This window comes from Miniopterus natalensis, chromosome 10 (genome assembly GCF_054644295.1).
Source record: "Miniopterus natalensis isolate mMinNat1 chromosome 10, mMinNat1.hap1, whole genome shotgun sequence".
NCBI lineage: Eukaryota > Metazoa > Chordata > Mammalia > Chiroptera > Miniopteridae > Miniopterus > Miniopterus natalensis.
Genome location: NC_142090.1, coordinates 1,047,608 through 1,075,127, shown reverse-complemented (window position 1 = coordinate 1,075,127; position 27,520 = coordinate 1,047,608). Strand labels below are relative to the sequence as shown.

Here is a 27,520-nt window from a genome sequence, read left to right as displayed (position 1 = left end):
ACGATGGGCTCTACCTTTGTATATTGTAACAAATGGAAGAAGGCTCAGTCTATTGTTTTTCAAAACAGGTTTCCTCTGTAATTCCCCTGCGATTCAATGTAGCGCCTGAGATGGATACAACTCTGAGGTCGGGAGTCCTGTTTAAAGCAGTCTCACCGATGACCACAAATCATCTATTTGCTCTGCATAAAGGACAGTTGTTAGAGAGTGAGAGGTTCACCTGAAGATTCGGAAATTAGGGAGGTGAGATTTCAGGGTTAAATAGTAAAATCAGTGCATGGCTGGTGTGAGAAAAGATAAGCTTCCCCCCGGCTTGCAGGAAACCTGCAGCCCCTGTCTCCTGCGGGAAGCGGAGGCCCAGGTGTGGCCTCCCTGCCTCCACTCAGCTCGGGGTTCAGGGTGTTTGGGGGGGGGTCTGTGTGGGGCTGTGCTGTGTCTACACCTGCTTATGAATCCTTCTGGTCAGATCACGTAGGCCAGATGGAGGAGATGGAGGAGTCTTCCAGTAAAGGCAACTATAATCTAACTGAATGTGAAAATACAGGGTGTCCCCCAAACACCTATATGCACTTTGACAGCTGATCGCTCAATGGATGTTTCTTTCTTTCCAGCCAGGCTAAGCTTTGAACAAAGGCAACTGATCCAAAAATGCCACTGGAAGTTTGAAAATGCAATTGAAGCACGAACACAGACTTTAAACCCATTCAAAGTGTGTCTGCATGCGGGGGGACCCTATATATCTAAATAATGAAACCATTCATCGGACAGGGGGTCAGCAAAGGCCTCGGGGTGAGCTGCGCAGGCCCTGCCCGCGCGCTGGCCACTCGCAGTGAACCTCAGGTCAGCACAGCCCCGGGCACCCAGGCACGGAGGCGGCCGTGAGTGGGCCTGGGCACCGGGGGGCTGGAGGCAGCGCTGCTCCTGCGCAGGACGCCCCCCGCCTTGGCACCGTGGCTTCCCTCCCGTGGCGCCCGCCTCCTGGGAACCGACCGCCTGTCCCGTGACCTTCTCCCTGTGCGTTAAATAGACCCACAGTCTGTTTCCGGCGCCACCTTCTTGAACGTGGCCTCCGTGACCTGCGCCCGGACGGATTTGCGCCAGGTCCTCTGCTGAAACTGACTCTCGGAACCTGCGGGGCTCAGGGCAGGAGCCTGAACGGTGACAAATGTGCCGAGTGAATGAGTCTGACCCCGGGGGCCTCCTGGGGAGAGGCTCGCCCGGGACTGAGCCTCTCCCGTCCTGCGGCAGGTCCTCACCAGGGCAGGAAGACAGGGGTGAGCGAGAGGAACGCAGGAAAGACACGTGCTTGCGCCTAGAGGTGATGCCACAGACAAAATACTAAACGGGAGCCCTGGCGGGTGGGCTCCGTGGTTAGAGCGTCAGCCTGCGCACAGCACCCGAGGGTCACAGGCCCGGTTCCCGGTCGGGGCAAAGGTGGGAGGCAACCCACCGACGTGTCTCTCTCACATCCGTAGGTTTCTCTCTCTCCCCCTCCGTCCCTTCCACTCTCTCTAAAAATCAATGGGAAGACTGCCCTCAGCTAAGGATTCACAACAACAAAAACCACGAAATGGGAATGTTTCCGAGAAAAACACAGAACCCGGAATATGCCGAGCCACTTACACCCCCTGGGAAAGCAGAGGGGGCGGCCGTGGGCAGCGTTCATATTTATGTCGCGCTTCCACCGCGTTTTCAAAGGTCGAGTTTGCGTGGGATTGTGAGATGTATACAAACGGAGGAATTATTATAATTCCATCATAATTTACTACGCGGCCAAAATAAACGAGTGAGATAAATACATACAGCCGCTCTTGCCCCGTTGACTCATACGACCCGACTAGAAATAAAATATTGGGCGAGCTGAAGAGGCCAAGTTTAAGCTGAATTAGCCGCAGGATCCCAGCGTTCCCTTTCGATATAATTAACGTGATGACTTAGTGTGTTTGTAGCTCAGCGTCGCGGCGAGCGGGGTTTTTCTGTAATAACGTAGAAATGAGTACACACCCGTCCGAGCTGCGGGGGAATAAAAGGTTGTAATATTTTCGCGTTTTCCTGGCAGAGTAATCCATTCTCATCAATCTCTCCCGGCCGGGGGGACGCGGGGGGCTTCTCTCCCCATCATTCACGGCCGTTATTTAATGTAGGGGAGCGGCCGCCGTCTTCATTAATATATTAACCTATGGCTCAAAAAGGCCTCGCCGTAAAGCAGCCGACGACTCCCCCTGACAGGTTTACATCGTGGGGCTTGGAGATATTAACCGTCGGCAGCCTGGTTCTCGGGGAAGAGCCTGGTGTTAACGGCCAACCGGAGAAGACTGGGCACCGGGCGGGAGGGAGCGGCTCGCGAAGGCCACTGGCCGCCCTGCTGCCCGGAGGGACAGGTGCAGACTCACGAGGCAACCTCGTCGTCAGCTACTCTGCAGCCCCAGGGGGCTGAGCGGGTGTCCTTGCTGCAAAATGGACCAAGTTATATGTTTTATGAAAAAAGGAACAAACATGAACAGCCCTGGCCGGTTTGGCTCAGTGGTTAGAGGGTCAGCCTTCAGACGGAAGGGTCTCGGGTTCGATTCCAGTCAAGGGCATCGAATCCCAGTCCCGGTCGGGGGGCAACTGATCTATGTGTCTCTCATGTCGATCTCTCTGTCCCTTCCACTCTCTCTGCAAAGCAACAGAAAAAATATCCTCTAATGAGAAAGAAAGAAAGAAAGAAAGAAAGAAGGAAGGAAGGAAGGAAGGAAGGAAGGAAGGAAGGAAGGAAGGAAGGAAGGAAGGAAGGAAGGAAGAAAGAAAGAAAGAAAGAAAGAAAGAAAGAAAGAAAGAAAGAAAGAAAGAAAGAAAGAAAGAAAGAAAGAAAAAATGAACATGACCGAACAGGTCTGACTATAGATACGAGACCCACCAGGAGGCCGTGGCAGGCGGACACGCCCGTGTCTCCCACCCGAGGACCTGGACAGGGAGGCGTGGACTCGGCCACCTCGCCCAGCTTCCCAAGGGCGGGCTCCAGCCCAGCTCCGCAGAGGACGCGGCCCCTCCGTGGGCCATCGCACAGCGACTGCCTGACCACCGGGGAGCCACAGGCCACCACACGCCACTGACACACCAGCCAACATTCCCCCGGAGCCCGGCCAGCAAGGGCGACTGGGGTTGGTCGTCAGGGATATGGTTGGGGGGGGGTTGTAAGTAAAATGTCCTGTCTCCACGACGACCGAATGATCCTCCTCCATCTCTACCTGCATGTTTGTGTATCAGTATAAATTAAAATACAGTGAAAATAGCAAAGTTCTCAGCACAATAAACGGGAAAGGCCTTCATCTCTTCCGAACTCAGAAAGGGACAAGCGTTAGGTTCGCAGCTGATTTTCCATAAACGACACTAGATGCCGGAAAATAATGAAGCACCTTCAAAGTTCGGGGGGGAAATTATGTTGAACCTGAAATTCTTTTTTTTATTTTAAAATTTATTATTTTTTGTTAATGCTCACCGGAGGATATTTTTTTCCATTGAATTTTTTGAGAGAGTGGAAGGTAGGGAGGGAGAGAGAGACATTGATGTGAGAGAAACACATTGAGATGAGTTGCCTCCCGAACTGGCCCTGACAAGGGCTGGGGATCGAACCTGCAACCCGGGTACGTGCCCTTGACCGGGAATCGAATCACAGACCCTTCGGGGTGCAGGCCGACGCTCTAACCACCGAGCCACACCAACCAGTGCAAACCTAAAATTGTGTCCCCGGCCACACCGCCAGCCAAGTGGGGGCATAGAATAGAGTCACTTTCAGATATGCACATACGCAGGGTTTGCTTCTGGTTTTCTCCTTCCGCTTCCCAGGGAGTTTATTCAAGGACGTGAACCAGAGAACGGGGGTGGGGGGAGAGGGGCAGAGAGACACACATGCTGGGGCCCACCCCGAAGGAGCATCGGGTCGGCCAGCTCTGCGGCGGCCACAGCGCATCCGTGGCAAAGCGTCCAGAAGCGCAGTGAGCCACGGGCCTTTATCAACAAAATGTACAAGTACCGTCAGGTCTAAGAGTTTTCTGTGGGGGGGAGATTGGAGTAAGAACCTCTGCGTGTGCCATTTCCTGAAAAGGGGTTAATGAAGCTCAAAGGATGTAAAAACTTAATTTTCTAAGCTATTCCTCTCCAATAGCCATTGTCTAGGCTAAGCTTTTTTTTTTTTTTTTTTTTTTAATGACTCTCCCTTTTTAGAGTAGTTCTAGGTTTACAATAAAATTGAAAGGAAGGTACGAGTCCCATATGTCCCCCCCACACACACACACGCACAGCCTCCCCCGTTATCAACAGCACCCCCACCACCAGGTGGGACATTTGCTACGATCTAAATGGTCCTTTGCAGGTGGAAAGGGCCCCTTTATTTTTAATTTTTTACATTTAATTAAATTTTTTAAAAATGTATTGGGGTGACATTGGTTGATAAATTTATATAGGTTTCAGGTGTGCAATTCTATAATCGTCATCTGTATAGTATATGTGTGTTCCCCACCCCCAGTCATGTCTCCTTCCATCACCATTTATTCCCCCCACCCACCCCCTTTCCACCTGGTAATCGCCACACTGTGTCTATCGGTTGTTTCCTTTTTGCTTTTTTGCTTAATCCAGAAAGGGCTCCTTTAAAGATACTTGTATTTCATGTTCACCCAGCTACAAACTATCTTTTTTTTTTTTCTTTTTTAAAAAATGTATCTTTATTGATTTCAGAGAGAGGAAGGGAGAGGGAGAGAGAGAAACATCAATGATGAGAGTCACTGATTGGCTGCCTCCTGCTCGCCCCCTGCTGGGGGTCGAGCCCACAACCCGGGCCTGTGCCCTGACCGGGAATCGAACCGAGATCTCCTGGGTCCTAGGTCGACGCTCAACCGCTGAGCCACACTGACAAAGCCAAACTTTCTTATGTTGCTTCTGCAACATTTAAACTACATTTGAGAAAGACAAAAAAAAGACAAACAGTAACTGCCCAAAAGAAAACCAATTATCTCTCACCCGATAAGCAATCATATTGGAGGTTGGATCGTGACCTGGGATAATATAATTTCCTTATTAGCATGGAGAAATCTTTAGCAACAATCAAACGGTGCCTAAACGCTAGCTTTCAATTAGCTGTGTTTTAAATAATGTGGTTTAAAAATACACAAGGCAGGAGGCCGTTGTAAATCAGGGTCTCACGTCCCCGAACTTCGAGTCTCCTTTGTGAAATGTGTGATTAATCTTCCTGTTGCCAAAGTGATCCTTCCTGGTGGCAAGATGGGGCATGAATCTGAAAGTCCCCTCACTTGGGGATGCTGGTTGGCGCTAGTTTGACCCACCTGCCACGCGAGTGCCACGGAAACCTGTACAGGCCGGTCACTCAGGGTGAATTCGGGCAGGTTGTCAAGAGCGGACACTGATACCAAGACACTTTTGCCTGTTTCATCTGCTTCCTGGCCGGTGGGCAACAGCTGGCTTCTACCGTGAAAATGCATTTATCTGATTATATCACTGAGGTATTATGACGTCAAGTCTCAACCTAGCAACTGGAGAGAAAGCCTCCAACGTGGGGGTGGGGGTGGGGAAGGGCATCTGACTGGGGTTGGCGTACACCATTTTTTTAAAAATATGTTCTTATTGATTTCAGAGAGAGCAAGGGAGAGGGAGAGAGAGGAAGTCATTGACCGGCTGCCTCCTGCACGCCCCCGACTGGGGATCCAGCCACAACCGGGGCCTGTGCCCTGACCGGGAATCCAACCGGGATCTCCGGGATCCTAGGTCGATGCTCAACCGCTGAGCCACGCCGGCCGGGCTGGAACAGCGCTCTTGTCAGAACTTTACCCTGAGAAACAACACAAGTCTAACATTTCCCCATTAATTTCCCCAAGAAAATAAACAGAAAGCAGATTCCTCTATTTGGGTAAGTCGTGTGTTTGACGCTGGAATGACAGGAGCGCTCCAGCGTTTGACCAGCGGACGTTGGCTTGTACTTAACAGAGCCGCTGGTGGGAAATGCGACAAACTACCTTTGCGCAGCATTTATGGATCAATTTCTGGCATACGAATCCCCGGACAGGAACTGTCTCTGGGCGAGATTTTACGACCTCGATATAGATCCAAAGCTTTTAATGGACCTTTGCCTTTATCATGATGTCTCTGAGAAAACCAGCGCGGGCAGGGATGGCCCTCTGACATCAAATCCCACGTCTCATTGTGCGAGGACGGCTCCGGTTTGCACAGCCCTTATGCCCAAACGTTCCTGGCCCATCTGCCCGCAAGGCCTCTAAAATTAAGTAAGCGGGAGGTCCTCCTTCATCCTGAGAAGGCAGAACCCATGATGCTCCCAGAGGCCTCGAGAAGCAACCAAATCCACGGGGTCAGCTGGTGTCAGAGGCACAGGAAGCTGTCAGTCAGCTGGCGTCGGGACAGTCGTCAGACTAACGCTGGCCTCTGATTGAACAACACTAAGTGCGTGCCCTTAGTGGATGGACGTACTTGATTATTTGGGGGGCCCATCGGTATACATGTCCAGCAGGCTCCCTCAGTTCTTTCGTGCCCTTAGATATTCCTTATCAAGCCTTCAAAGGGTTCAGCGCTGGGCTCCAACCTGTTGCTCAGTAAGTGTCAGCTATGACCCCCCCAGTGGAACAGAATGATGGCTCTTGTTGGTTTGTTTGTTTTTTAACATGTTTTTATTGATTTCAGAGAGAGGAAGGAAGAGAGAGAGAGAAACACCAACAATGAGAGAGTCATTGATCGGCTGCCTCCTGCAGGCCCCCTACTGGGGATCGAGCCCACAACTCAGGCACGTGCCCAGATCGGGAATCGAACCGGCGACCTCCAGGTTCATGGGTCGATGCTCAAACCCCTGAGCAGGCTGGCCACGCCTTCTTGGGTATTTAAATTTCCAGTTGCCGTTGGCCCCTTGGCAATCCTATGAGGTGGGAAGATGAAGCTGTACTTCGTGAGGACAGGAATAGAAATGAGGGTGCTGAACACTTAAGACACGACTGCACTCTTGCTACCTAAATACCAGTGCCTGGGATGCTGCCATCTAGAACATGCGAATCTCTTTTTCAAAAATAACTTGGAGCCCCCCGGGGTGGCTCAGTGGTTGAGCGTCCACCTGTGAACCAGGAGGTCAGGGTTCGATTCACACTCAGGGCACATGCCCGGGGTTGGTCCCCAGCAGGGGGCGAGCAAGAGGCAGCCGATCAATGACTCTCATCATCGATGTGTCTGTCTCTCTCTCTCCCTCTCCCTTTCTCTCTCTGAAGTCAATAACATATAAAATAATAATAATAGTAACTCAGAGGCCCTGGCCAGGGAGCTCAGTTGGTTAGAGCATTTAGCTGACATACAAGGCAAATGGGAGCAGCATCTCTCCCTCACGGACAAAGGCACTGAAAACGGGGGAAAGGAACAGGAAGGCTAATGAAAATCAATAGTGCCGCTGAGCTGGAGCCAGAGATGAGACTTCATGTTGCTCGGACGCGGGAGAGCTGACCGGCGGGCCTGCGCCCCGGGACAAAGGTTCTGCAGGGACTTGGGTAATCGGGAAAGAGATGGATAGCCACAGTGAAAGCCACGCCATTAATAAAAGGGGGATCGATGACACAGACGAATCTATTTACAGATCATTGCCTCAACTGGGGGCCCACAGAGGCCCAGACGAATCACTCCTTTCAAATTTATTTATAGATCAGTGTCTTAATGTGATAAACAGTTGGTTTGTAAAGTAAAAATACTGAAAATCACAACATAGAACTATGACTTTTTTTTTTTAACTTGTCTTTACCGGGCAAGAGATGTCAACACAGGTCTACGACCCGGCGGCATCTCTTTAGTCATCTGGTGGACAAGGTCAAATGCTGAGCTACCGACAGCTCCCGTCTGATAAACAACCGGCTCGAGGGCCTGGCGACAAGCTCCGCCAAAGGCCAAGCTTCTCACCGGAAGCCTCTCCCACAGAACCGTCCTCACCGGACAGGTTGCTGGAGGTGAGAGCTGTCCGAGCTCCGCCTGGACCGTGCGGCTCTTGGCTCAGCTGCTCCGTGGATAATCACACTCTGGGAGGCACAGACGGAGGACATGGGGCTCTGAACCTCACTGCTGCCCCAGGGTGACCTCTTTCATTCAGCAAACACCTGAGTGCCTACTTCACGCCAGGAATTGGGCCCTGGGGGCAGAAACATGCTGCAGGAAGCTGACGGGACAGAAGCTGAGCTCTTCCCGGGGCAGACGCAAAGTCAGATGTGGGAGACAGAGGCGATCCCGGAGGCAGGGGAACTGTCTCTGAGCAAATGGGGGGTTGGTCAAGCCCAAGAGGGGAGAGTGTTCCAGCCAGAGGGCGGGTGAGAAGTCAGGGAGCGTGAGGCCCGTCCCTCCTGCCAAATCCAGGGTCCACGGGGAGGGGGACAGGCTGAAGTGCCTGTGGAGGGGTCTCGAGTCCCAGGAGAGGCCGCGGACTTGGCTCTGCAGGGTCCAGGGAGCCACGGAAGCATCTCAGGCGGGGGAGCGGCGAGGACAGGCGTAGGCCAGAGTGAGCACTGACAGCCAGTGGGCTGGAGGCACCGACAGGAGGGGCCGCACCGGACCGTGGTCAGAAGGACGGAAGAAGAGACTGGGCAGCACCCAGGGTCTGACCGAATGTTCTCTGCCAGGGTGGGCGGGGTGGATGCGAGGGAAGATGGCTGGGTTGCAGCTCGGTGAAGGGAGTTGAAGAAGGGGGTTTGGATGACCTTGCAGCCCAGCCCCCCCCCCCGCCCCCCAAAGGGCGGCTCTGTGCTGGCCTTTCTCCTAGCAGATGGGCAAAGACGAAAACCCAGAGACAGTCGATGAAGGGGGGTGGTGACAGGCACTCACTCCCGATTTGAGGATGAACTGGCACAGAGGGGGTTGGAAATTTGGAATTACCTGTTAATTAAAAATATATATTTGTACAGTTTCCTTAAGCAATTTCTAGGATGCTAGCCTGCGAAACACAGGCATGTCCTGCAAACTCACACACGCACACACAGGGATACACACACACACACACACACACACAGGGATGCTGGCTCTAGCATGTTTTAATACTGCAAAAAATATATACATTTTATAAAGGAAACAAATACCCTTAGCAGATTGGTTACATAAATTACGCCCATAAAGCCCTTGAAAAGAGTGAGGGGCCCGGAAGCAGTGATGCTCAGATGTCAACTTGCCCCAGTCACCTGGGAGGCTCTTCCATGCAGATCCTGACTGGGGGCCTGGGGGGCCCCCTGAAATGCAGCCTTCCTAACAGGCCTCCAGCAAGGCTGCTGCAGGATCACACTAGGATGTGGAAGGAGACCTAACTAAGCACTACCACCCAGAGCAAAAGGGAAACCAAACAATGTAACTGATTTTGGTAAAAAGTAACAGTAACGAGGTTAATGTCTGCACCACACATCCAGAGGCCTTGGTGTTCCTGGAAGGAAGAGCATATGGAGGACTTCCCCTCTCTACGTTACATAGATAACTATAATATTTCCATTTTTCATGACAAGTCAGATAATTTTTGTGTCAGAAAAAAAAATCTTGTTACTAATCAATCAACTGATACATTTAAATCTTTAAAAAGTTTGTAAACCCAAGTGTTATGGGCTGAATGCTGGGGGCTGAATGCTGTGTCCCCCAAATTCATATGTTGAATCTATTTTTTCCCATTGATTTTTTAGAGAGAGAGGAAGGGAGTGGGGAGGAAAGAGAGACATCAATGTGAGAGAGAGACATTGATTGGTTGCCTCCTACACCCGCCCCATCTGGGGCTGCGGGTGGAACCTGCAACCCAGGTACATGCTCTTGACTGGGAGTCAAACCAGTGACCCTTGGGTGCACTGGCTGATGCTCGAACTTCTGAGCCACACTGGCCAGGGACATTTGTTGAATCTTAATGCCCAAGGTGATGATTTCAGGAGGTGGGGACTTTGGAAGGTGACTAGGTCATGGGGGCAAAGGCATCATGGATGGGGTTAGTGCCCATGTAGAAGGGACCCCAGAAAGCCCCCCCCCTTCCACCACGAGAGGACCCAGCGAGAAGACTCCATCTGTGAACTAGGAGGAGGGTCCTCGCCAGACGGAATCTGCAGGGAGCTTGGTCTCGGACTTCAGCTTCCAGACAGTGGGAAATGAATGTCCGCTGTTTAAGCCTCACAGTCTGTTACAGCAGCCCGAACAGACTAAGACACTGAGTTCAAGGTTACGCTTTAAATTGTATATTATATTACCCTTAATAGATCATTCACGCTATTATTTTTAAAGAGCCATCAGACGAAGCCCCAACGGACAGTTTTTTCCAGGCCGGGGGACAAGTGTCTTAGGCCACAGCCTTTGGTCTGCCCGTCAATTCTGCCCCGCCTGGGTCGGTCCTGCACCCAGCAGGGAGATCTTTTCCAAACGCAGATCGATGTAGGCCACTGCCCTCCACACTCTTACCCACTTGTCCACCTAAAACACTTCTCAGGTTCCCAGTGCTCCCAGAATAAGCATGAAATAAAGTGCAAATCGCCAGACCTTCCGCCCTGGCCCTGGCCACCTCTCCAACCCATTTCCTGCACGCACAGACACACGCAGGCACACACGCACACTCACGCAGGGATGCACCGGCGTGCTGGCCCTGTTGCACACGCATTGGTGGACTGCTTTATGTTTGCAACCAGCCCTTTCACCAGGACCAGAGAAACAGAACGTCCTGTCCACCAACTGCCCTGAATGCCTGGGGAGGGGCTCTGGGGGGGGACTTTGGGTTGGGGGCCTGGGGAGGGTGCTGATATTTACTGAGCAGCTACTGTGTGCCAGGCCCTTCTAAGCACTCTGTGGGAATCCATGGACTTCGTTCCTTTGGCTCCTGTTACGTGGGGTGGCAGTGAGGGTGACTGACGCCCTCTGCTCAATTAGCAGGAGAGAAATCACTGAATGAGAGACAGGCATGGGCCCCAGGGTGTAACCACAGAAGCCGGACCCTGCAGAGACTTGGGCGGGGGGTGGCAAGGCTGCTGAGTACCTGCGGCACTGGAGGGGGGGACAGAGCAGGCGGGGGCTTGGTCACCCTGCTCTTGCCTCTCCCTTGCGCAGCCCCGCACACTGGTCCCCAGGACTCCTGGGCAGAAGCCAGCCAGGGCCACAGCAGCCAGGGCATGGGATGGGAGGCACCCGCGCAGGCAGGAGGGGCCAGTGCCCCCCGCACCCCCGCACCCCCAGACTGGAGGCTGCAGTGGGCACCCCTTCCTGCCCCGCCGATTCTCTCCAGGGGCCGGGCAGGTGCACAGTGACCAGAGCAGGTGGACAGTGACCAGAGCTCTCCACACTGAAGCTCGTTCAGCCTCGGGGGCTCCCACCTCAGCCTCTGAAACACTCGCTGCCAGAAATCAGGGTGCAGGTAGGATGGGCTCCTTCTGGGGGTGCAAGAGAAAACCGGGCCAGGCCTCCCCGGGCGCCTGCAGGTGCCCAGCTGTCCCTGGTTCCTCGGCGTGGAGATCGCCCCCCAGCTCCGCGTCCCAGGCCACACGACCCTCTCCCCGGGCGTGGCCCCAGGTCCCCCTTAGAGGACGCGTGTCCCTGCCGCCAGGACCCGCCCCGTCCGGCGCCTCCCGGCTCTGATTAGGTCCGCAGAGGCCCTGCTTCCCACAGGCACGGATCTGGGGACACTGGTTCCCCGGCGGAATGCACGGTGCACCCCCCTCCCCCGCAGGAGACCCCGAGGCCCGAGGCTGAGCGGAAACGGGGTCCAGACCCGCCGGCGGAGCAGGAAATTCCCTGTAATTACTGGAGGATGCGCGCAGGAACCACACCACGCATCTTCCTAGGGGAGGCTCGCGCAGGGAAATGCGCCCGCGCGCGAAGACTCACGCCCTGCCCAGGAGCACGGCTCCTTCCGTGGCAGGTCGCGAAGGGGCCCCTTTGCCATGACCCGCGGGGTTTTTAGGCTTTAGGGGCGCGCGGAGCTCTGCGCTCCCCCACGACGCCCGCGCGCCGCCTTCTGAGCGCGGACGCATTGCGGCTGCGCGGCCCCCTGCGCCACCGCCCTCCCGCCGGCAGGGGACGCTGCTCCGTCCCTCGGGGAGCGCCGCGCTCCGCCCGGAAGTCCCGCCCCTGCCGGAAGTCAGCGTCGGTGCGTCCGGAAGATGGCGGCGTCCACGGGCTCGGGAGCCTCGGGCCGGGGCGGCTGCCGGCGGCGCCCGGTTCGCGGGAAGCGGGGAGGCGGGCGCGGGCCTGGGGGCGGCGGGGCGGGGGCCCTGAAGCGGCTGAAGCTCGCGGTGGCGGAGTTCGTGCAGGCGACCTCGGAGGGTCAGTCCCCCGGCGGCCGCGAGGGGCCGCAGGCGGAGCGGCGCGCGCGCCCCGGCGGGAGGAAGAGCCGCAGGGAGCTGAGGAAGGAGAAGCGGCAGCTGCGGAAGGCGCGCCGGCTGCGGAGGACGGCAGGCCCCGCGCAGGGCCCGGGCGAAGGCGCCGGCGCGGCGGGCGGGCCGCGGGCGGAGGGCGCCGAGGGGCACGGCGGGCGGGAGCCCCAGGCCCCGCCGCCTCCCCGGGCCCCGCCGCCTCCCGCGGCCCCGGCCGAGGCCGCCCCGGCCCGCCCGCCAGCCAGGGCCGCCCGCGGGGGCACGAGGCCCGCCGCCGCCGCCCACGCCGCGCGGAAACGGGCGTTGCTGGCGGCCAACGAGGAGGAGGACCGCGAGATCCGCAAGCTGGAGCGCCGCCTGGGCCTCAGCAAGCGCCGGAGGCGGGGCGACGCCAGCGCCGTGCCGCTCAGCTTCGCCCGCGACGGGCTCGACTACATCCTGGGCGCCCTCGGGTCGGGGGCTGGCAGCGGCCTGTACGACAGCGGCGGGGACAGCGAGGCCGACGGGGACAGCGGCGGGGAGGCGGAGAGCGACGGGGACAGCGAGAGCGACGGGGACAGCGAGGCCGAGAGCGACGGGGACAGCGACGCCGAGGATGGGAGCGGGGAGCAGGAGGACCTGGACGAGCAGGAGGCCGGAGCGCGGAGCGAGCAGGAGCAGGAGCAGGAGGCGCTGGAGGACAAGCGGGAAGAAGAACCAGCCGGCGGGAGGGCGAAGGAGAAGGGGAGGAACCGGAGAGTCCGTTTTGCGGAGGACACGGGAGGGAGTGAAAATTCCCCGGCGGCGGCTGTTGCCGCAGCGGACCAGGTACGGGGGTCTGGCGTTGTGGGGGCAGCCTCAGCCCTCTGGGGCGCCCCTCGAAATAATGACGAGGACCGAACGTGGGGCACGGGGTTGCCGTTGATGTGTTTGTGTTTGAGCGGAGTGTGGGTAAGTGGGTTATTCTGTCTACTTTTATGTTTTTAAGTTTCCATGATGAAGAGTTAAGGAGGAAAGACCTCTCCAGAGGCCTTTCATCCCATGGCCTAAACGGCCACCCCCGCCGGTTGTCCTAAGGGGACGTCTCCATTCGGTGTTTACTGCCTCAGTCACCAAACCTGACTGTGACCCCCCCCTACTTTGTTCCTGACCCCCCCTTTCCTCGCCTAGGCCTTTTCCTGTCGGACTGCCCCTGGAGTCTTTTTTTTTTTTTTTTCTTCTAATCCTCACCCTCAAGGATATTTTTTCCATTGATTTTTTTTTTTTTTTTTTTTAGAGATAATGGAGGGGAAGGAGGGGGAGAGAGAGAGAGAGAAGTCAGTGTGAGAGAGAGACGGCCATTGGTTGCCTCCTGCACTCGTCTTAACCAGGGCAACACAGGTACATGCCCTTGACCTGTAATTGAACCCATGACCCTTAGGTGCTCTGGCCGATGCTCTGACCACTAAGCAACACTGGCCAGGGCTGGAGGGAGTCTAAAATGCTAAGCTAGTCTGCAACACTCACTTGGATAGTCTCACGTTGAAGATCAAGTTTACAGCCCAGGACACAGCGGTCCAGGCCTGCACGGGCTCCCCCGCACTTCAAACCACCTTCACCCAACAGGCACCTTGAAGGCAGCCAATGGAATTGCTTGTTTTCTTGTCATTACTGTGGTCCCCCTTATCCACGGTTTTTCTTTCTGTGGATTGTCACCTGTTGTCAACCGTGGTCCAAAGATAAATAAATGAAAAGTTACAGGAAGAAACAGTTCATGAGTTTCAGTGACACGATGTCCTGAGACGCGTGATGAAATCTCATGCTGTCCTGCTCTGTCCAGGAATCACTGATTTTTTATTTATTTTTTGCTACCGGCCCTTGGGTCACTAAGCAGCCTTAATGTCTGTTTTCAGATCAATTGTCATTGCATTGCACTGCATTGCTTGTGTTCAGATAGCTCTTACTTCACTTATAATGGCCCCAAAGCGTAAGTGTAGTGATGCTGGCAATTTGGATCTGCCAAAAAGAAGCCATAAAGTGCTTCCTTTAAGTGACAAGGTCTGTGTATGAAGGTTAGTACTGCCTGCAGTTTCAGGCATCCATGGGGCTTGGATCGGGTCCCCTGCAGAAAGCGGGGGCTGCTGTATTTTATCACCTGCCCCTAAGTCTGTTACCCTGCTTGCAAAGCCTTTGCTCACTTTCTTGCTGTGGTGTTTACCTGTCCATGTCGGGCGTCTCAGGGACTCTTCCCATCTTTGGTAAAGGAGCCGCCTTCTCTTCTCTTCCTGGTTCCTTTGTACCTATTACTTTGTGAGCAATTCTTTATTGCTGCAGTTCCTCTTAGAACGTTGTCTTTGACTCTTCCTAGTTTTCTGCCACAGCCTGTTGAGGTAATTGACATGCAGTGTGAAATAAGGGTGTTTCAAGAGCGACTATCTCCATGTCCATCGGTGTGCTTTCTCCAACCAGGTTTAAACTCACAGCAAGGGTCATGCTTACCAGTGCTTCCTAAAGACCTGTCACTCAGGTGTCCAGGGAGTGTTGGTCAGTGATCACGATTTGTAATCCTCATAGTTGATAATCTAGGAGATAGTGAGCAGTGGATTGATTTTTACTTTAACATGTAAATTTAGATACTAGTTTTCAACAAGTTTGATATTATTTTAGGACACTTTCCCTCCAAAAACTGGTGGTACATTTGGTGTTTATGTGCCACTGTGCCATAGCCCCGGAAATTAAAGCTGGGCAAAGTGTAGAATGTAGTACTGTGTTGTGAGATCCCAGAGGGACACAGCCTGGTCAAAGAACAACAGGGGAAAACAGGATGGGGAAAAGTATTGACATCACCACAAATGGTAAGCCCACAGATGCGGAGGGGAGCGCTTATCCAGGCTGTTGTGGGCACTCAGCAAGCCCCTAATGTTTATTAAACTGCCGTGGTCAGTGGTTACAGCTCTGCCAGTTCCTGGGGATTGAACATCTAACAGTGCACACAGTAAGAGAAAAGTGGGATTTGTTCAGTATGGAGTTTTGTAATTTATTTCTGTCCTTTTCAGCAGAGTCTTGATGAAAAGTACATCCCCCCTCACGTGCGGCGCACTGAGGAGACAGTGGATGCTCAGAAGAGAGAAGAGAGGGAGAGGCTAAGGAAGCATGTCCAAGGTCTAATTAACAGGTAACTTCCGAACCCTGTTACGTTGTCATTTAAAGAAATGGTCTGCTTTCCAAAAATATAGAGACTGTCCAGGAATTAAAACACAATGAGGGGGCGGGGCTGTGGCAGCCGATTGGCTCCTTTCTGTTCTCATCTTGATGCAGCCAGACCCAGACCCGGACGAGCAGAATGCCCACCTTTTCTCTTTGGTACATTGAGCCCTTCAGAGCTTGAAAGCCACGCAGGTACCCACGTAGTTATTTTGAGACCACCCAGAAGCAGGGACAGCAGGACTGGCCCTCCTCCCTGCAGAGAGGCCCAAGGTGGCCCTTTGGTCAGGAGCGTGGTCCTCCATCCCGGAGCTCCTTCACCCTGTCCACGTGTGTGCAGCTCTGTAGGCCAGGTCAAGACGGACCTGGCCCAGCACCACACAGCTCTCCTGCTACCCCTTGTGGTCAACCCCCCCCCATTGTTTTTAAAATTTTTTCTAATGTTCAGGGCGAGCACAGGTGCAACGCATAGCTTCTGTGTGCATGTGCATCCTTCCCTCCCACCCTGGAAGCAGGATGCCTTTCCTCTGTGCTCAGGAGCGCAAGATTTTTAAGTCATTACACAAGGATATTTTTTCTATTGCTTTTCAGAGAACGTGGAAGCGGGAGGGGGGGGGGGGGGACGGACACATTGGTGTGAGAGAGACACGTCGATCACATGCACCCAGACTAGGGCCGGAGATGAACCTGCAACCGAGGTCACGACCTTGGCCCAAATTGAACCCGGAACTCTTCAGTCTGTGGGCCGACACTCTAACCACTGAGCAAAACTGGCCAGGGCAGGAGTGCAAGATTTTTATGTCAGCAGAAAAATGGGGAGTTGGGATTTTTCCCAGTGGCACATACTGACGTGCAAGGATCGTTCCCTGGGGCATTGGGCCAGGGCATTCATGCAGCATCCATAGCTCCCTCTCTGGTCTTAAGGGGGATTCTGTGTGTCCCTCACTGTGGCTGTATTCCAGCTGGGAAGATGGCAGTTACAGTATCACAGGGCTCCAGAGGACTGTCCTGCGTAGCATAGGATGGGTTACTGGGGCAAGGTAAGGATTGTTTGTGAGGCAGGATATACATAAAGCAGGACGTGGACATTGGCAGCATTGATAGCTTTTCCTTTTTTTTAAATTGACCTAAAAAGTACTTCCTAATGTGAAATGTCGCTGCCTCTCTGTCTACTCCTGCCTGCAGGCTGAGTGAGCCGAACATGGCCTCCATAAGCGGGCAGCTGGAGGAGCTGTACATGGCCCACAGCAGGAAGGACATGAACGACACGCTGACCGGCATCCTCGTGAGCGCCTGTGCTCCGGGCATGGCCATGCCCAGTCGGCTGGTGATGGAGCACGTGCTCCTTGTCAGCATCCTGCACCGCACCGTGGGGACAGAGGTGGGGCTGCAGCGGCGTCTGAACCGTGGTTGCTTTAGTGCCCAGCCAGAGACGGCACAACACAGCTCCACCTGTGTCATCTTCTAACCACATCCAGCAAATGCTTGATTGTGGTAAACTGTTGCCTTTGTGTTAAGTCCATCCTAACGTGTCTGTGTTATTTATTAGTTTATCTTCTGCACTGACATCTCAGACTTGCTTCCTGTTGTTTCCCTCTTGAACGCTGACTTATTTCAGACTTTCAGAGGTGCCAGGGGGTGTGGGCTTACCACCGAGGTGTTTGCACTGGGTGGAAGACCATTTTTTCATAAGTAAGACCACCACCAGGATGCCGAGTAAAGCTGGCCCTGCAGTGAGGAGACGGTGACAGGGCCTAGGCTTGGAGCCAGCAGGCAGCCCAGACCTCGGTGCCATGTCCATGCGGGGCTGCTTTTCCTGGGGGAGGGGGGGCTCTCTGCCAGACGGCAGGTAGGGCTCCTGCATGACGTTGGTGCCTAGTAGGGGCCCCAAATGTACTTGTCCCCAGCCTGCACCTCTTCTGCACTTTGTCCTTGCTCCATGACCCTCTTTCTGGGTTAGCATCAGGGAGGCCCCTACGATGAGATCATGACCTTCCCAGTCAGTATCTGCTCCCTCCATGGAGCTGATCCCAGGGTTTTTGAAGGAACAGGTCTAATTCAGGAGCCTGGATAAGTGCTCATTATGGTCATTATGGTTACTTTTTGTATGACAGGTGGAAAGTGTAGAACATACTGGGCACTGGGGGTGGGGACAGAGGACAGGCACAGGCCCCAGGACCCCTGGCTCTGCAACTCCTGGCTCTGCAGGCATCAGCTGCTTAGGGCGTCAGTCTTCTGCAGTAAGGATTTTATGCCTGAGAGCGACACTCATCCTCACACATGCCACCGAGTCCCGCTCTTCCCTGCAGTGTGATGGAGTCATGGGTGCTATTTCTTGTGCCCTGTGTTCCCAGCTTGGTGCTGTTCCAGGGCTTTCCTAGCCCCCCCCTCCCCCCCCAGTCCTCCTGTGTCAGACTAGGATCCCCTATAACCAAATGGTTTTTGCCTAGACAGAATTTCATGGAGTTGTAGTAAAAGCCATAGACCTTCACCACCTACAGCATGTCAGGAATTCACTGGACTTGGAAACGTGAGGTTATTGGTTCACTTCTCACTAAACCTTCACTAATGGCATGAAGGACACCAGAAATGACTTGTTCCAGGGAAGTCATTATGATGCTTCAGCTAATGGCATCCCCTGAAACATGTGCCAGAACAGTGAGCTCCATTAAACTCCAGTTCTGTGGAGACAAGAACATCTAGAGTGTGCCATGAAGCCCATGGCATCAGTCACCAAGTGGCTCCTGAGTCATTTAGAAATCAGACATCAGGTCTCTGCATATTTGTGTTAAAATTTTAAGTCAGAGTTCATGTATGGTCTTAAATAACTTCAACATGAATGGTGTTGCTATTTTTAAATGCTATACTAAGTTATATTTTATTTTGAAGACATTAATAGATTTAAAATTTGAGAAATTTTTGTCTAATTAAGTAATTACATTTGTGTGTTGAAAACATACCTGAGTGTATTTTATGCTTGAATTTTTCTTGATGTCTGCAGGATTCTGATTTCTCTTTTTTAAGTTGTATTTGAACATAATATTGTGGTCATAGTGTGTTCTTCAGGTCGATCTTTAGTGAAGGGGCTCGAATGGGGAGTTTACAGTTTAAATTTATTTATTAACTAAGGAATATCATCCCCGGTCTCTCAGAAACAACCTCTGTGAGGTTATCATTCCCTCCTGCCCATCTGTGCCCTTCTCTGGAGTCCAGCATTTAGTTTTTGCACTTTGGCAATGACAGATGCCTGTTATACTCTTAACCTGTCTGATCGAGCTCACCTGCACCCACACTTTAACCAGCCCCTGCTAACCTGCTCTTCCTCCTAGGTTTCCTGTTCCCCAGAGCTTAATTTTTCACATCCAGTGGCTGAGTGGCTGGTCACACCTGCTGGTATGTCGCTAGGTCTCTCTTGTGCCCAGTCTTTCTTCCCTGGTCTGGCCTGGCTGTGATTGTGCAGGTCTCACTTCCCGACTGTACCATCAGTGTCACTCCAGACCAGTACCATCCTGCTTCTGCCTCCTCCAGTCTCAGCCTGTGCTTCAGAACGAGCGCTGTTAGTGGTGCAGCATGACAGACGGGATGCCTTCTGAACGTCTCTAACATTGTCTTCATTTTCCGAGGATCCGGATGGCTGCTGGAACCACCTTGATTTAGAAGACGAGAGGGTGTACTCACCGGGGAGGGTCGAGTGCTGTGGCGGATGCTCTGTGCTGTTGTTCACCAGTCCGTGGTCTCATGTATAAATACTGTGCACTCAGACTTGGGGTTTTAAAGCGTATGCCTTGTTGTAGTATACACCCTACCATGTGTATGTTTATGCATTAATTTTTAAAAGCACAGACTCTTTCAACGTAAACATTCAAGTTTGTTGAAAAGAAGGATCCCTGAGAGTAACTGGCCAGCACGATTGTTGCCTTTTTGCAATGATGTTTGGTCTGTTTCCTTTTCCAGGTTGGAGCTCACTTTCTGGAGGCCGTGGTGAGGAAGTTTGACGACGTCTATAAAAAGGGAGGCGAAGGCAAAGAGTGTGACAACCTGTTCACCATCATCGCCCATTTGTACAACTTCCACGTGGTTCAGTCTCTCCTCATCTTTGACATTCTGAAAAAACTTATTGGAACTTTCACAGAGAAAGACATAGAACTGATCCTGTTAATGCTGAAAAATGTGGGCTTTTCGTTGAGAAAAGACGATGCTTTGTCACTTAAGGAGCTGATCGCAGAGACACAGGCCAAAGCCAGTGGGGCAGGTGGCAAGTTCCAGGACCAGACCAGGGTACGATGGGTCACTCAACCTGCTTCCTAGGTGCTAATGCTCAGAAACTGGCCAGCACGTAAAATAAGTGTGTGGGTAAATATCACATTTCACTTCCTAGTAATCTTTTCTGCTCCTGTGATTGGATAGTTTTATATTTAATATGTGAATGAACCTTGTTTCTTTACCAAGAACTCGGGTATTTTGTGAGTTTAAGGATCGATTTATTTAACACTCATCTGTTCAGAAAGTGCTTACTGAGGTAGGGCCATGGGCTTGGGGCTCAGGTGCCAGCCCACCTGGAGTTCTGGCTCAGCCATTGGACAGCGACATGACCCGAATCTTCCAAGCCTCAGTTTCTCCTTCTAGAAAACAGGGCTGATCATGGCTCCTACCTGTTTCCTGTTCTGCAGATTCAGAGATATGGGAGGGTGAGGGAAGCCCCTAGGGAGGTGTGAGGAGCAGGAAGAGGGTTCATGTGGGGCCCACAGGTGAGCAGGGCAGAGGCCGTTACAAAGACTTGGGCTTTTATCCTGAAGGCTCCCGAAGGGCTCTGAGTGGGGGAATGACATGGAAGTGACCATGCTAGTGGTAACTGTGGCTACAGTGGAGAAGATGGAGGTGGTCAGGCGGGGAGATGCCCTGTAGGGGTCAGAGGTGGTGGGGAGGGTTAGCTCAGTTGAAGTGGACGTGGGTGTAGGAGTTAGGACTGACCAGGTGTGGTGCTGCGGGAGGGAAGGATGGGATGGAGGAGGGGAGGGGGCGGGGCTGTCCATGCTCTCAACTTGGGCCTTTAGTGGGCAGCAGTACACCCAGGAGGAGACACAGGCCCAACAGGGAAGACTGGCTCGTTTCTGAAATCCTGAAGTGATGGTCCCTGGGTTCCCTGGGACGAGGTGTGGTCTGAGCCCCCTGAGGAGGTCCTAAGGCCATGAGGTGGGAGCCTCAGGGTTACGGAGCACCGATAGTCATACATGGGGGAGGAAGAGCAGGAGGAAGGTCGAGGGAGCCAGGCCGGAGTGTTCTGGAGAAGTTGCCCCCATGCTGAATGCCTAGAGGTCAAGTTTAAACCACAGATGTCTGAAAAGACAGGAAGCACACGCCTGGCTGCCTAAGGCAAGGGGGCTGGAGGAATCGGGGCCTGGCTGTTCATGTGTTTGGAGCTTCTTTTTGGGGGTTGGTGAAAATGTTTTTAAGTTGTAGAGATAGTTGCACAACCCTGAATAGACTAAGTGCACACTTCAAATGGGTGAGTTTTATGGTATGTGAATTATGTCAACAAAAAGTCAGTGTTTGGAGAAACTTCAGAAAAAGTTATCTGGGAAATCTCTACTATTCTTGCAGCTTTTTTCTAAGTATGACATTATTTTCAATTTAAAAATTGAAAAGGTAAAAAGGAAGGAATGGCAACTGTAGTGGAGAAGAGGGGTGACTCAGAGCACAGGGCCTGGAAGGAAGAGTGCTGGGAGGGGAGCTGGAGAGGGAACGGAGGATCTGTGGGTAGTGGTCAAGGCCGGGTTTATATTAAAATACTGCAGATGCTTAGCTGGGGACAGTCTGCCCGAGACCTTCTGGTTTACCTGCAGTGATGGCCACGTGCACAGAGCTCCGAAAGTGAAGGGTCAGTTGTGTAGACAGTTTGAAATGATGGATCCCTCTCTCTCTTGTTTTTACTTTTAAGATTCGCTTTATGCTGGAGACGATGTTGGCCCTGAAGAACAATGACATGCGGAAGATTCCGGGCTATGACCCTGAGCCTGTAGAGAAACTAAGGAAATTGCAAAGAGCCTTGGTGAGTCACTCCTACTTCTAATTGTTTTTGAACCTCGGTGTCATCATGAACCACCATGAAAGTCTGGAAGGTGGTTGGAGCTGACTCAGGTGCCCTGCCTGGTCAGTAAGAGTTCCAGGGGATCGGATGGCAATTGTTTCTGTGGTGAGACCCAGTGAGTGACCCGTGTGCAGGGGTTCCCGTGAGTCAAGCATCCCTACACTTGGCCTGTGGTGCTGGACTTGGCTGCAAAGCAGAATCACAGTAGAACCTTCTGATCGTTTTGGAAGGGTCCCCACCTGGACCATAGGCATTGGCTCGGGAGGAGAGGGGATTGTCTGTTTAGGCTCCCCAGGTATTTTAATATCAGCTGAGACCCACTACCCTCCCCAGTCAGGGCGAGTCCTCTGCCCTATCTTTAGTCAGATCCAGAATCACTGACTCCAGCAGATCCCAGGCCCCTCTTGGTCACGTTCCGACCACCAGCCAGATGGCTTCCACCACCAACAGCTTCCCTTGTGGCCTCTGAGCCCGAGCCTCTTCCCCTGCTGTGGCGACTTTCCAGAGACAGCATATTTGGGGGGATGGACCCACAGGCCTCAGACTCATATCCTGGGAGAATGCCTCATACCTGGCATTATTCCAGACGGTGACATCCCAGCTGTCAGTGTGCATCACAGTGTGCATGCAGCAGAAATGCCATCATCAGAAACAGAGAAGGTGGGGGGTGAGGGTTGGTGGGCAGACTGGCCCAGGTATAGCTTTTCACCAGCTTTTTTTCCTTCCGGCAGATACGCGGTGCCGGCTCGGGCACAGAATCTCAACTGCGTGTGTCCTGGGACAGCGTCCTGAATGCTGAGCAGACTGGGCGCTGGTGGATAGTGGGGTCCGCCTGGAGTGGGGCCCCAATGATCGACAGCAGTCAGCAGAAGGCACCGCAGAAGCCGCTTACAGGCACAGTATGTGACCTGTGCTCACTGCTACTGCACGTGTTGCTGTGTCCCCACTGCACCTCACTATGGCTCTCCTGGAGTGGCCACCTTACTCTTTTTTGGATGTTATTGAAATGGGCAGACATGGACCATTTGAGGACCTTGTAGAAATTGCTACTGTTTTGCAATGCAGTTTAATTCCATTTCTGTTGTTACTTTGTAAAGGATTTGTTTCAAGTCCCAAAACATTACATAAAAGAGTTACAAGCTGACTGGGTGAGGGCACAGATCACCAACACTGTTGCAGACAGACCAGCTCTTGAGACAGGCACATTGCTCCCAGGATATGTGGCCACTGGGCATTAAACTGGGTCTCAGATTGGCACAATTCTGTGCATTTAACTTTGTGTTTTATTACAAGTCCATATGTTATTCAGTTTCTTTTTTCCCCTAATGCCCTTTTCCTATCCCAGGATTCCCTGTAACACTTTCACACTTCATGGTGCTGCCTCTCCTGGCTGTGACCACTTGCCTCTGTCTTATTTCCTTGTGGCTCAGGCTGAGAGGCCAATGGCCACAAGAGGCCTCCCACATCCAGCAGTGTTCTCCACCTGGGCTTGCTCTGTCGTTCTTGGATTATTCTATTCCTGGGGAGTTGCTCAAGAATAAAGGTGCATTTACATATATGTACCGTAATTTACAGTTATGCTTAGGGCAAGCCACAAAGTGATATACATGTTTTTAGAAACCTAACTCTAGTGACCATGACTAAACCAAAGTCACAGATCTTATTAGAACTGTTGTCCCTCTTTGCAGGTTAGCGCGAAGATGCTGGAGCTTGCCCGCAAGCAGAGGATGAACACCGATGTCAGGAGAAACATATTTTGTACAATTATGACCAGTGAAGATTTCCTGGACGCATTTGAGAAGCTTCTAAAGTGAGCATTTGTGTGTACGCTGGACCCTGTTGAACTGATGTCGAGGGAGAAAGTGGAGCTGAGGCTGCGTGTGGGGTCAGGCTGCCGGGCCGGCCGTTCCTCCCCTGGACTCAGCATCTGGGCTCATTTAAACTGTTAGTTGACCTGCTGGCATTTCTTCAGACTAAAGATATCTTTCTAATTCTAAATTTAAACTGCCTGTTATAGTTTTATAGTTAGTTGCAATAAGGTTTCAAAAGTGCCTGTGACCTGGCTGGCGTGGCTCAGCAGTTGAGCATCAACCTAGGGTCCAGGAGGTCATGGTTCAATTCCCAGTCAGGGCACAGGCCCGGGTTGTGGGCTTGATCCCCAGTGCGGGGCGGGCAGGAGGCAGCCGATCAATAACTCTCATCATTGATGTTTCTCTCTCTCTCCCTCTCCCTTCCTCTCTCTGAAATCAATAAAGACTTTTTTTTTTTAAGTGCCTGTGTACTTTTACAAGGTACTGTAAACATATCTGATAGTAATTTTCCTCATTTGCTTCAAATTCAGAGTGAAATAGAGGGAACTATTTATTACAGGACTAGCCACTTGTCCAGTCTCAGCCCCACACTAGAAGGAAGTGTTTTACTGTGGGAAGTGGGGTGATGGCAGGAACCTGACTCGGGGCCCACAGTCGAGTGCTTGTCCTATTTCTTGTTGCTTCGGAACCAGTTACAGGCCTTTGTAGCTGGCACAGGACTCAGAATAGTGTTGCCTCCACTATTCTCTGGCCAGAGAAGCTGGGGACGGCTGGGCCTGTTGCTTCTGTCTCGTTACCCCACCTCTTCTGCTGGGCTCCCTTTTTGTTTTTGTTTTTGTTTTTTTGTTAATCCTCTCCTGAGGATATTTTTCCATTGATTCTTAGAGAGTGGCGGGGGGGGGGGGGGGGGGGAGAAACATGGATGTGAGAGAGACACATTGATTGGTTGCCTTCTGCGCACACCCCAACCAGGGCTAGGGATCGAACCTGCAACCCAGATACATGCCCTTGACTGGGAATCGAACCCACAACCCTCCAGTGTACCACACTGGCCAGGGCTGCTTGGCTGCATTTTAACCAAACTGCCAGACAGGCGTGGCCCTGGAAAGATCTCTGCCTAACACCTGTTGAGATTTAGTAAATTGGAGATTTCCTCAAGGCTGCTGCTTGTGTTTTGCAGGCTTGGCCTCAAGGATCAGCAGGAGCGGGAGATCGTCCACGTGCTCATGGATTGCTGCCTTCAGGAGAAGACGTACAACCCTTTCTACGCCTTCCTGGCCGGCAAGTTCTGCGGCTATGAGAGGAGGTTCCAGGTAATGGGTTAGAAGGCCAGCAGGTCCCCGCTCCACTGTCCTCTAGGCATTCTCTCTGGCTCGGCCCGTCTCGGGTGGTGTCCTGAGTCAGGGCCCAGGGAGAGCAGCTGGGCACAGCTGGAGCCGTGTCCACCATGTCACCTTCTGGTCATGGGAGGGCCTGTCACGGCTGGTAACCGGCAGAGTGCCTCTCATGCAGCACTGCTGTCCTTCCCTGGCGTCCCTGCCAACATGAGGGACCCGCGTGCGGCTGCACCTGTATGCTGCTGTCAGGAGGACGGTGTGGTTGTCCTCGGGCCTTCAGTTATAGGAGGCTGCCCGCGAGCGAACAGGAAGAGGACCTTCAGGTTGTGACTCCGTCGCTGATTCTGATAATCCTGCACTTAAACTGCTTTTCTTCTTCGCCCTTATGGTAGATGACGTTCCAGTTCAGCATATGGGACAAGTTTCGAGACTTAGAGAGCTTGCCGGCCAGCAACTTCTCCAATCTGGTGCACCTGGTGGCCCACTTGTTGAAGACCAAATCCCTCCCACTTTCCATTTTAAAGGTTTGTATAATAGATGAAATTACTAAAAGCAGTGAAAATGGTGGCAGGATTGTTCGTATTTGGGACCTCAAAACAGTACATCTTACCTCCAACTCGCTCAGTTCTAGAAGTTGAAGGCCTGTTGGACACCCTTGTGGCCCCACATCCTTGCAAGCACTGGTCATTTTATAAACCTGGACATCGCCTTATTTAAAGGGGGGTCGTTTTTTTACTCTAACTATATTTAGAAATTATTGAAAAAGCTGGCTAAATAAATGTAATTTTCCCCCTTTCTGTCCTGACTCCATTAGGTGGTTGAATTCAGCGAATTGGATAAACCCAGAGTCAACTTTTTACGGAAAGTGCTACACATGCTGTTAATGGAAACAGAAGTTGAGGACCTTGGTCTAATTTTCACAAGGTATGCTCCCAGCCGGCTTGGTACAGCGTGGGGAAGTGATGGAGGGAGCTATTTTCTCTGGTGTCGATTCGTAAGAGCAAGGCTGTTACAGTACTTTGTCTGCAGCTTAAATCATTTTCCGTTTTCATGTTAAGCTAGGGTGTCATACATTAGATTTCAGGAACAGGAAACCTGTCTAATAGCAAACTAATAATGATTTTTAGCAAATAGGATATGTTAAGTTCTTCATTGAGAATTCTCTATTGTTTATTATTTGAGAGAGGAGGCAAGGGAGGGAGGGGGGGAGAGAGAAACGTTGATATGAGAGACATCGATTGGTTGCCTCCCACGTGTGCCCCAACTGGGGATCGAACCTGCGACCTGGGTACGTGCCCTGACCAGGAATCAAGCCCTCCACTTTTTGGTGTAGGGGACAACACTGTGCCTGAGCCGCACCAGCCAGTGTGAGAAGTCTCTTTTTAAAAGAAACTAGGTTCTGTCTCCCCTTCCGAGCCTCCTAGAGACCTAGGTAGATGACCATGCCTAACAGTGGTACGATTCCTTTCCAGGGTGTCAGACAACCCAAAGCTGGGCATGCTGCGCGAGGGTCTGAAGCTCTTCATCAGCCACTTCCTGCTGAAGAGTGCACGGGCGCACTGCAGTGCCGAGGAGGCCAGTGCGCTGCGGGAGAGGGCCGAGCTCGCCACCAAGGCCCTGCAGGGGAGGGCCTCGCTGAGAATGTAGGGAGGGTTGTCTGCCGGGCGCCCTTTCTGAACCCAAAGGCCTGTTACTCTGCTGACTGTAGTAGCTAGGAGAGCCGTATCCTAGTCTGTCGTATTTAAAATATTGTATTTTGATACAGTTTTTGATGCAAGGTTATGTTGTGTTTGTGCTGTAAACCATTTGTGTGTGTGTTTGTGTGGGCAGAGACTGGACAGTGTTCTCTGAGTAACAAGCTGGGTGGGTGTGCAGGTGTGTACACGGTGCCCGGAGCTTGTTTTTCACAGACAAGGTGGGCCACCAGAGGGTGCCGTTACAAAGAAATAGACACGGTTTTTTCTTACACATTGGTTAAAAGTTCAGAAACCGTTAGTTAAATGTGGTGCCTAATTAACTGATTAAGTACCTGGAATCAAGTGTCCTGGGAAAGTCAGCGATCACCGTGAGTTGAGCCAACGTCGGGCGTGTAGTGCCTGTGGGGTGTTCCCGTCCCTCCACTGAGGCTGTGACACGTTGGGATGTCCTCCCTGTGTGTGCTGGTCACTTACACCGTCTATGGCAGGTCATGATGCACTTTCCTAAACAATGTTTAGGGACCTCCCGGGGCTCATGCTGAGCTGGGACCTGGGGTGGGGTGACAGGAATCCAGCAGGACAGCCACCCACCAGGAACCTGTATGTGCCCAGCGAGACTCGCCCACCTGCTGCGTCTGAAGGAGGGTGTGTCCTGTGCCCGCTGCCCACCAGTCACAAACCTCATTGTTTCTCAGCCTCAGGACACACTTCCCTCTCTGCAGTGCTGCCAACCTGCGTTAAATGTCACCTTCAGTTGTGAAAAGTCTCCAAGATGTGTGTATAGAATAAGTGAAGAGGTGGAGGGGGATGGAAGGGAGTTTGGGGAGCTGCCCAGGACGGTGGTGCTTTCATCAACGTCAGGATCTGGCTCCGTGGAGCTGCGGAGGTCGGGGTAGGGGCACAGACCCACCAGCTCTCGATGCAGCCTAAGGACCCTGGAGGGGGGTGAGTGCCGTGAGGAAGGGGGGCCAAGAGCAGAACACAGGGCGGCTCCAACCACGAGATGGCGGAGCCCAGGAAGGAGCTGGAAACAGGTTTGGAACCTGGTGTTGGGAGCCTGGAATCAACCCCAGGCTCAGCAGTT

General features: G+C 52.7%; 1 protein-coding gene across 3 annotated transcripts; it reads left to right on the top strand.

Moving 5' to 3' along the window:
• Positions 1-12,128: 12,128 nt before the first annotated feature.
• On the top strand, positions 12,129-26,516 carry NOM1 (nucleolar protein with MIF4G domain 1). 3 transcript variants are annotated; one of them, XM_087820903.1, is made up of 11 exons: positions 12,129-13,148; positions 15,359-15,474; positions 16,689-16,884; positions 19,458-19,781; positions 21,442-21,552; positions 22,323-22,490; positions 23,280-23,401; positions 24,583-24,715; positions 25,132-25,263; positions 25,554-25,663; positions 26,212-26,516. In XM_087820903.1, exons 1-11 carry the CDS (start codon positions 12,129-12,131, stop codon positions 26,384-26,386), a joined length of 2,607 nt encoding a protein of 868 aa, XP_087677029.1. In that variant the 3' UTR covers positions 26,387-26,516. The 3 variants fall into 3 exon arrangements, with proteins under 3 accessions (XP_087677029.1, XP_016052466.2, XP_087677028.1); XM_016196980.2 differs by having other exon boundaries at positions 15,356-15,474; XM_087820902.1 differs by having other exon boundaries at positions 12,129-13,163.
• The last annotated feature ends 1,004 nt before the right edge of the window (positions 26,517-27,520 follow it).

Excerpts from the sequence above, each read along its gene's own strand:
- NOM1 (XM_087820902.1), top strand. The coding sequence starts at position 12,129 with ATGGCGGCGTCCACGGGCTCGGGAGCCTCGGGCCGGGGCGGCTGCCGG. Across the intron at positions 21,553-22,322 it reads GGAAATTGCAAAGAGCCTTG|ATACGCGGTGCCGGCTCGGG; the intron begins GTGAGTCACTCC and ends TCCTTCCGGCAG. Across the intron at positions 22,491-23,279 it reads AGAAGCCGCTTACAGGCACA|GTTAGCGCGAAGATGCTGGA; the intron begins GTATGTGACCTG and ends CCCTCTTTGCAG.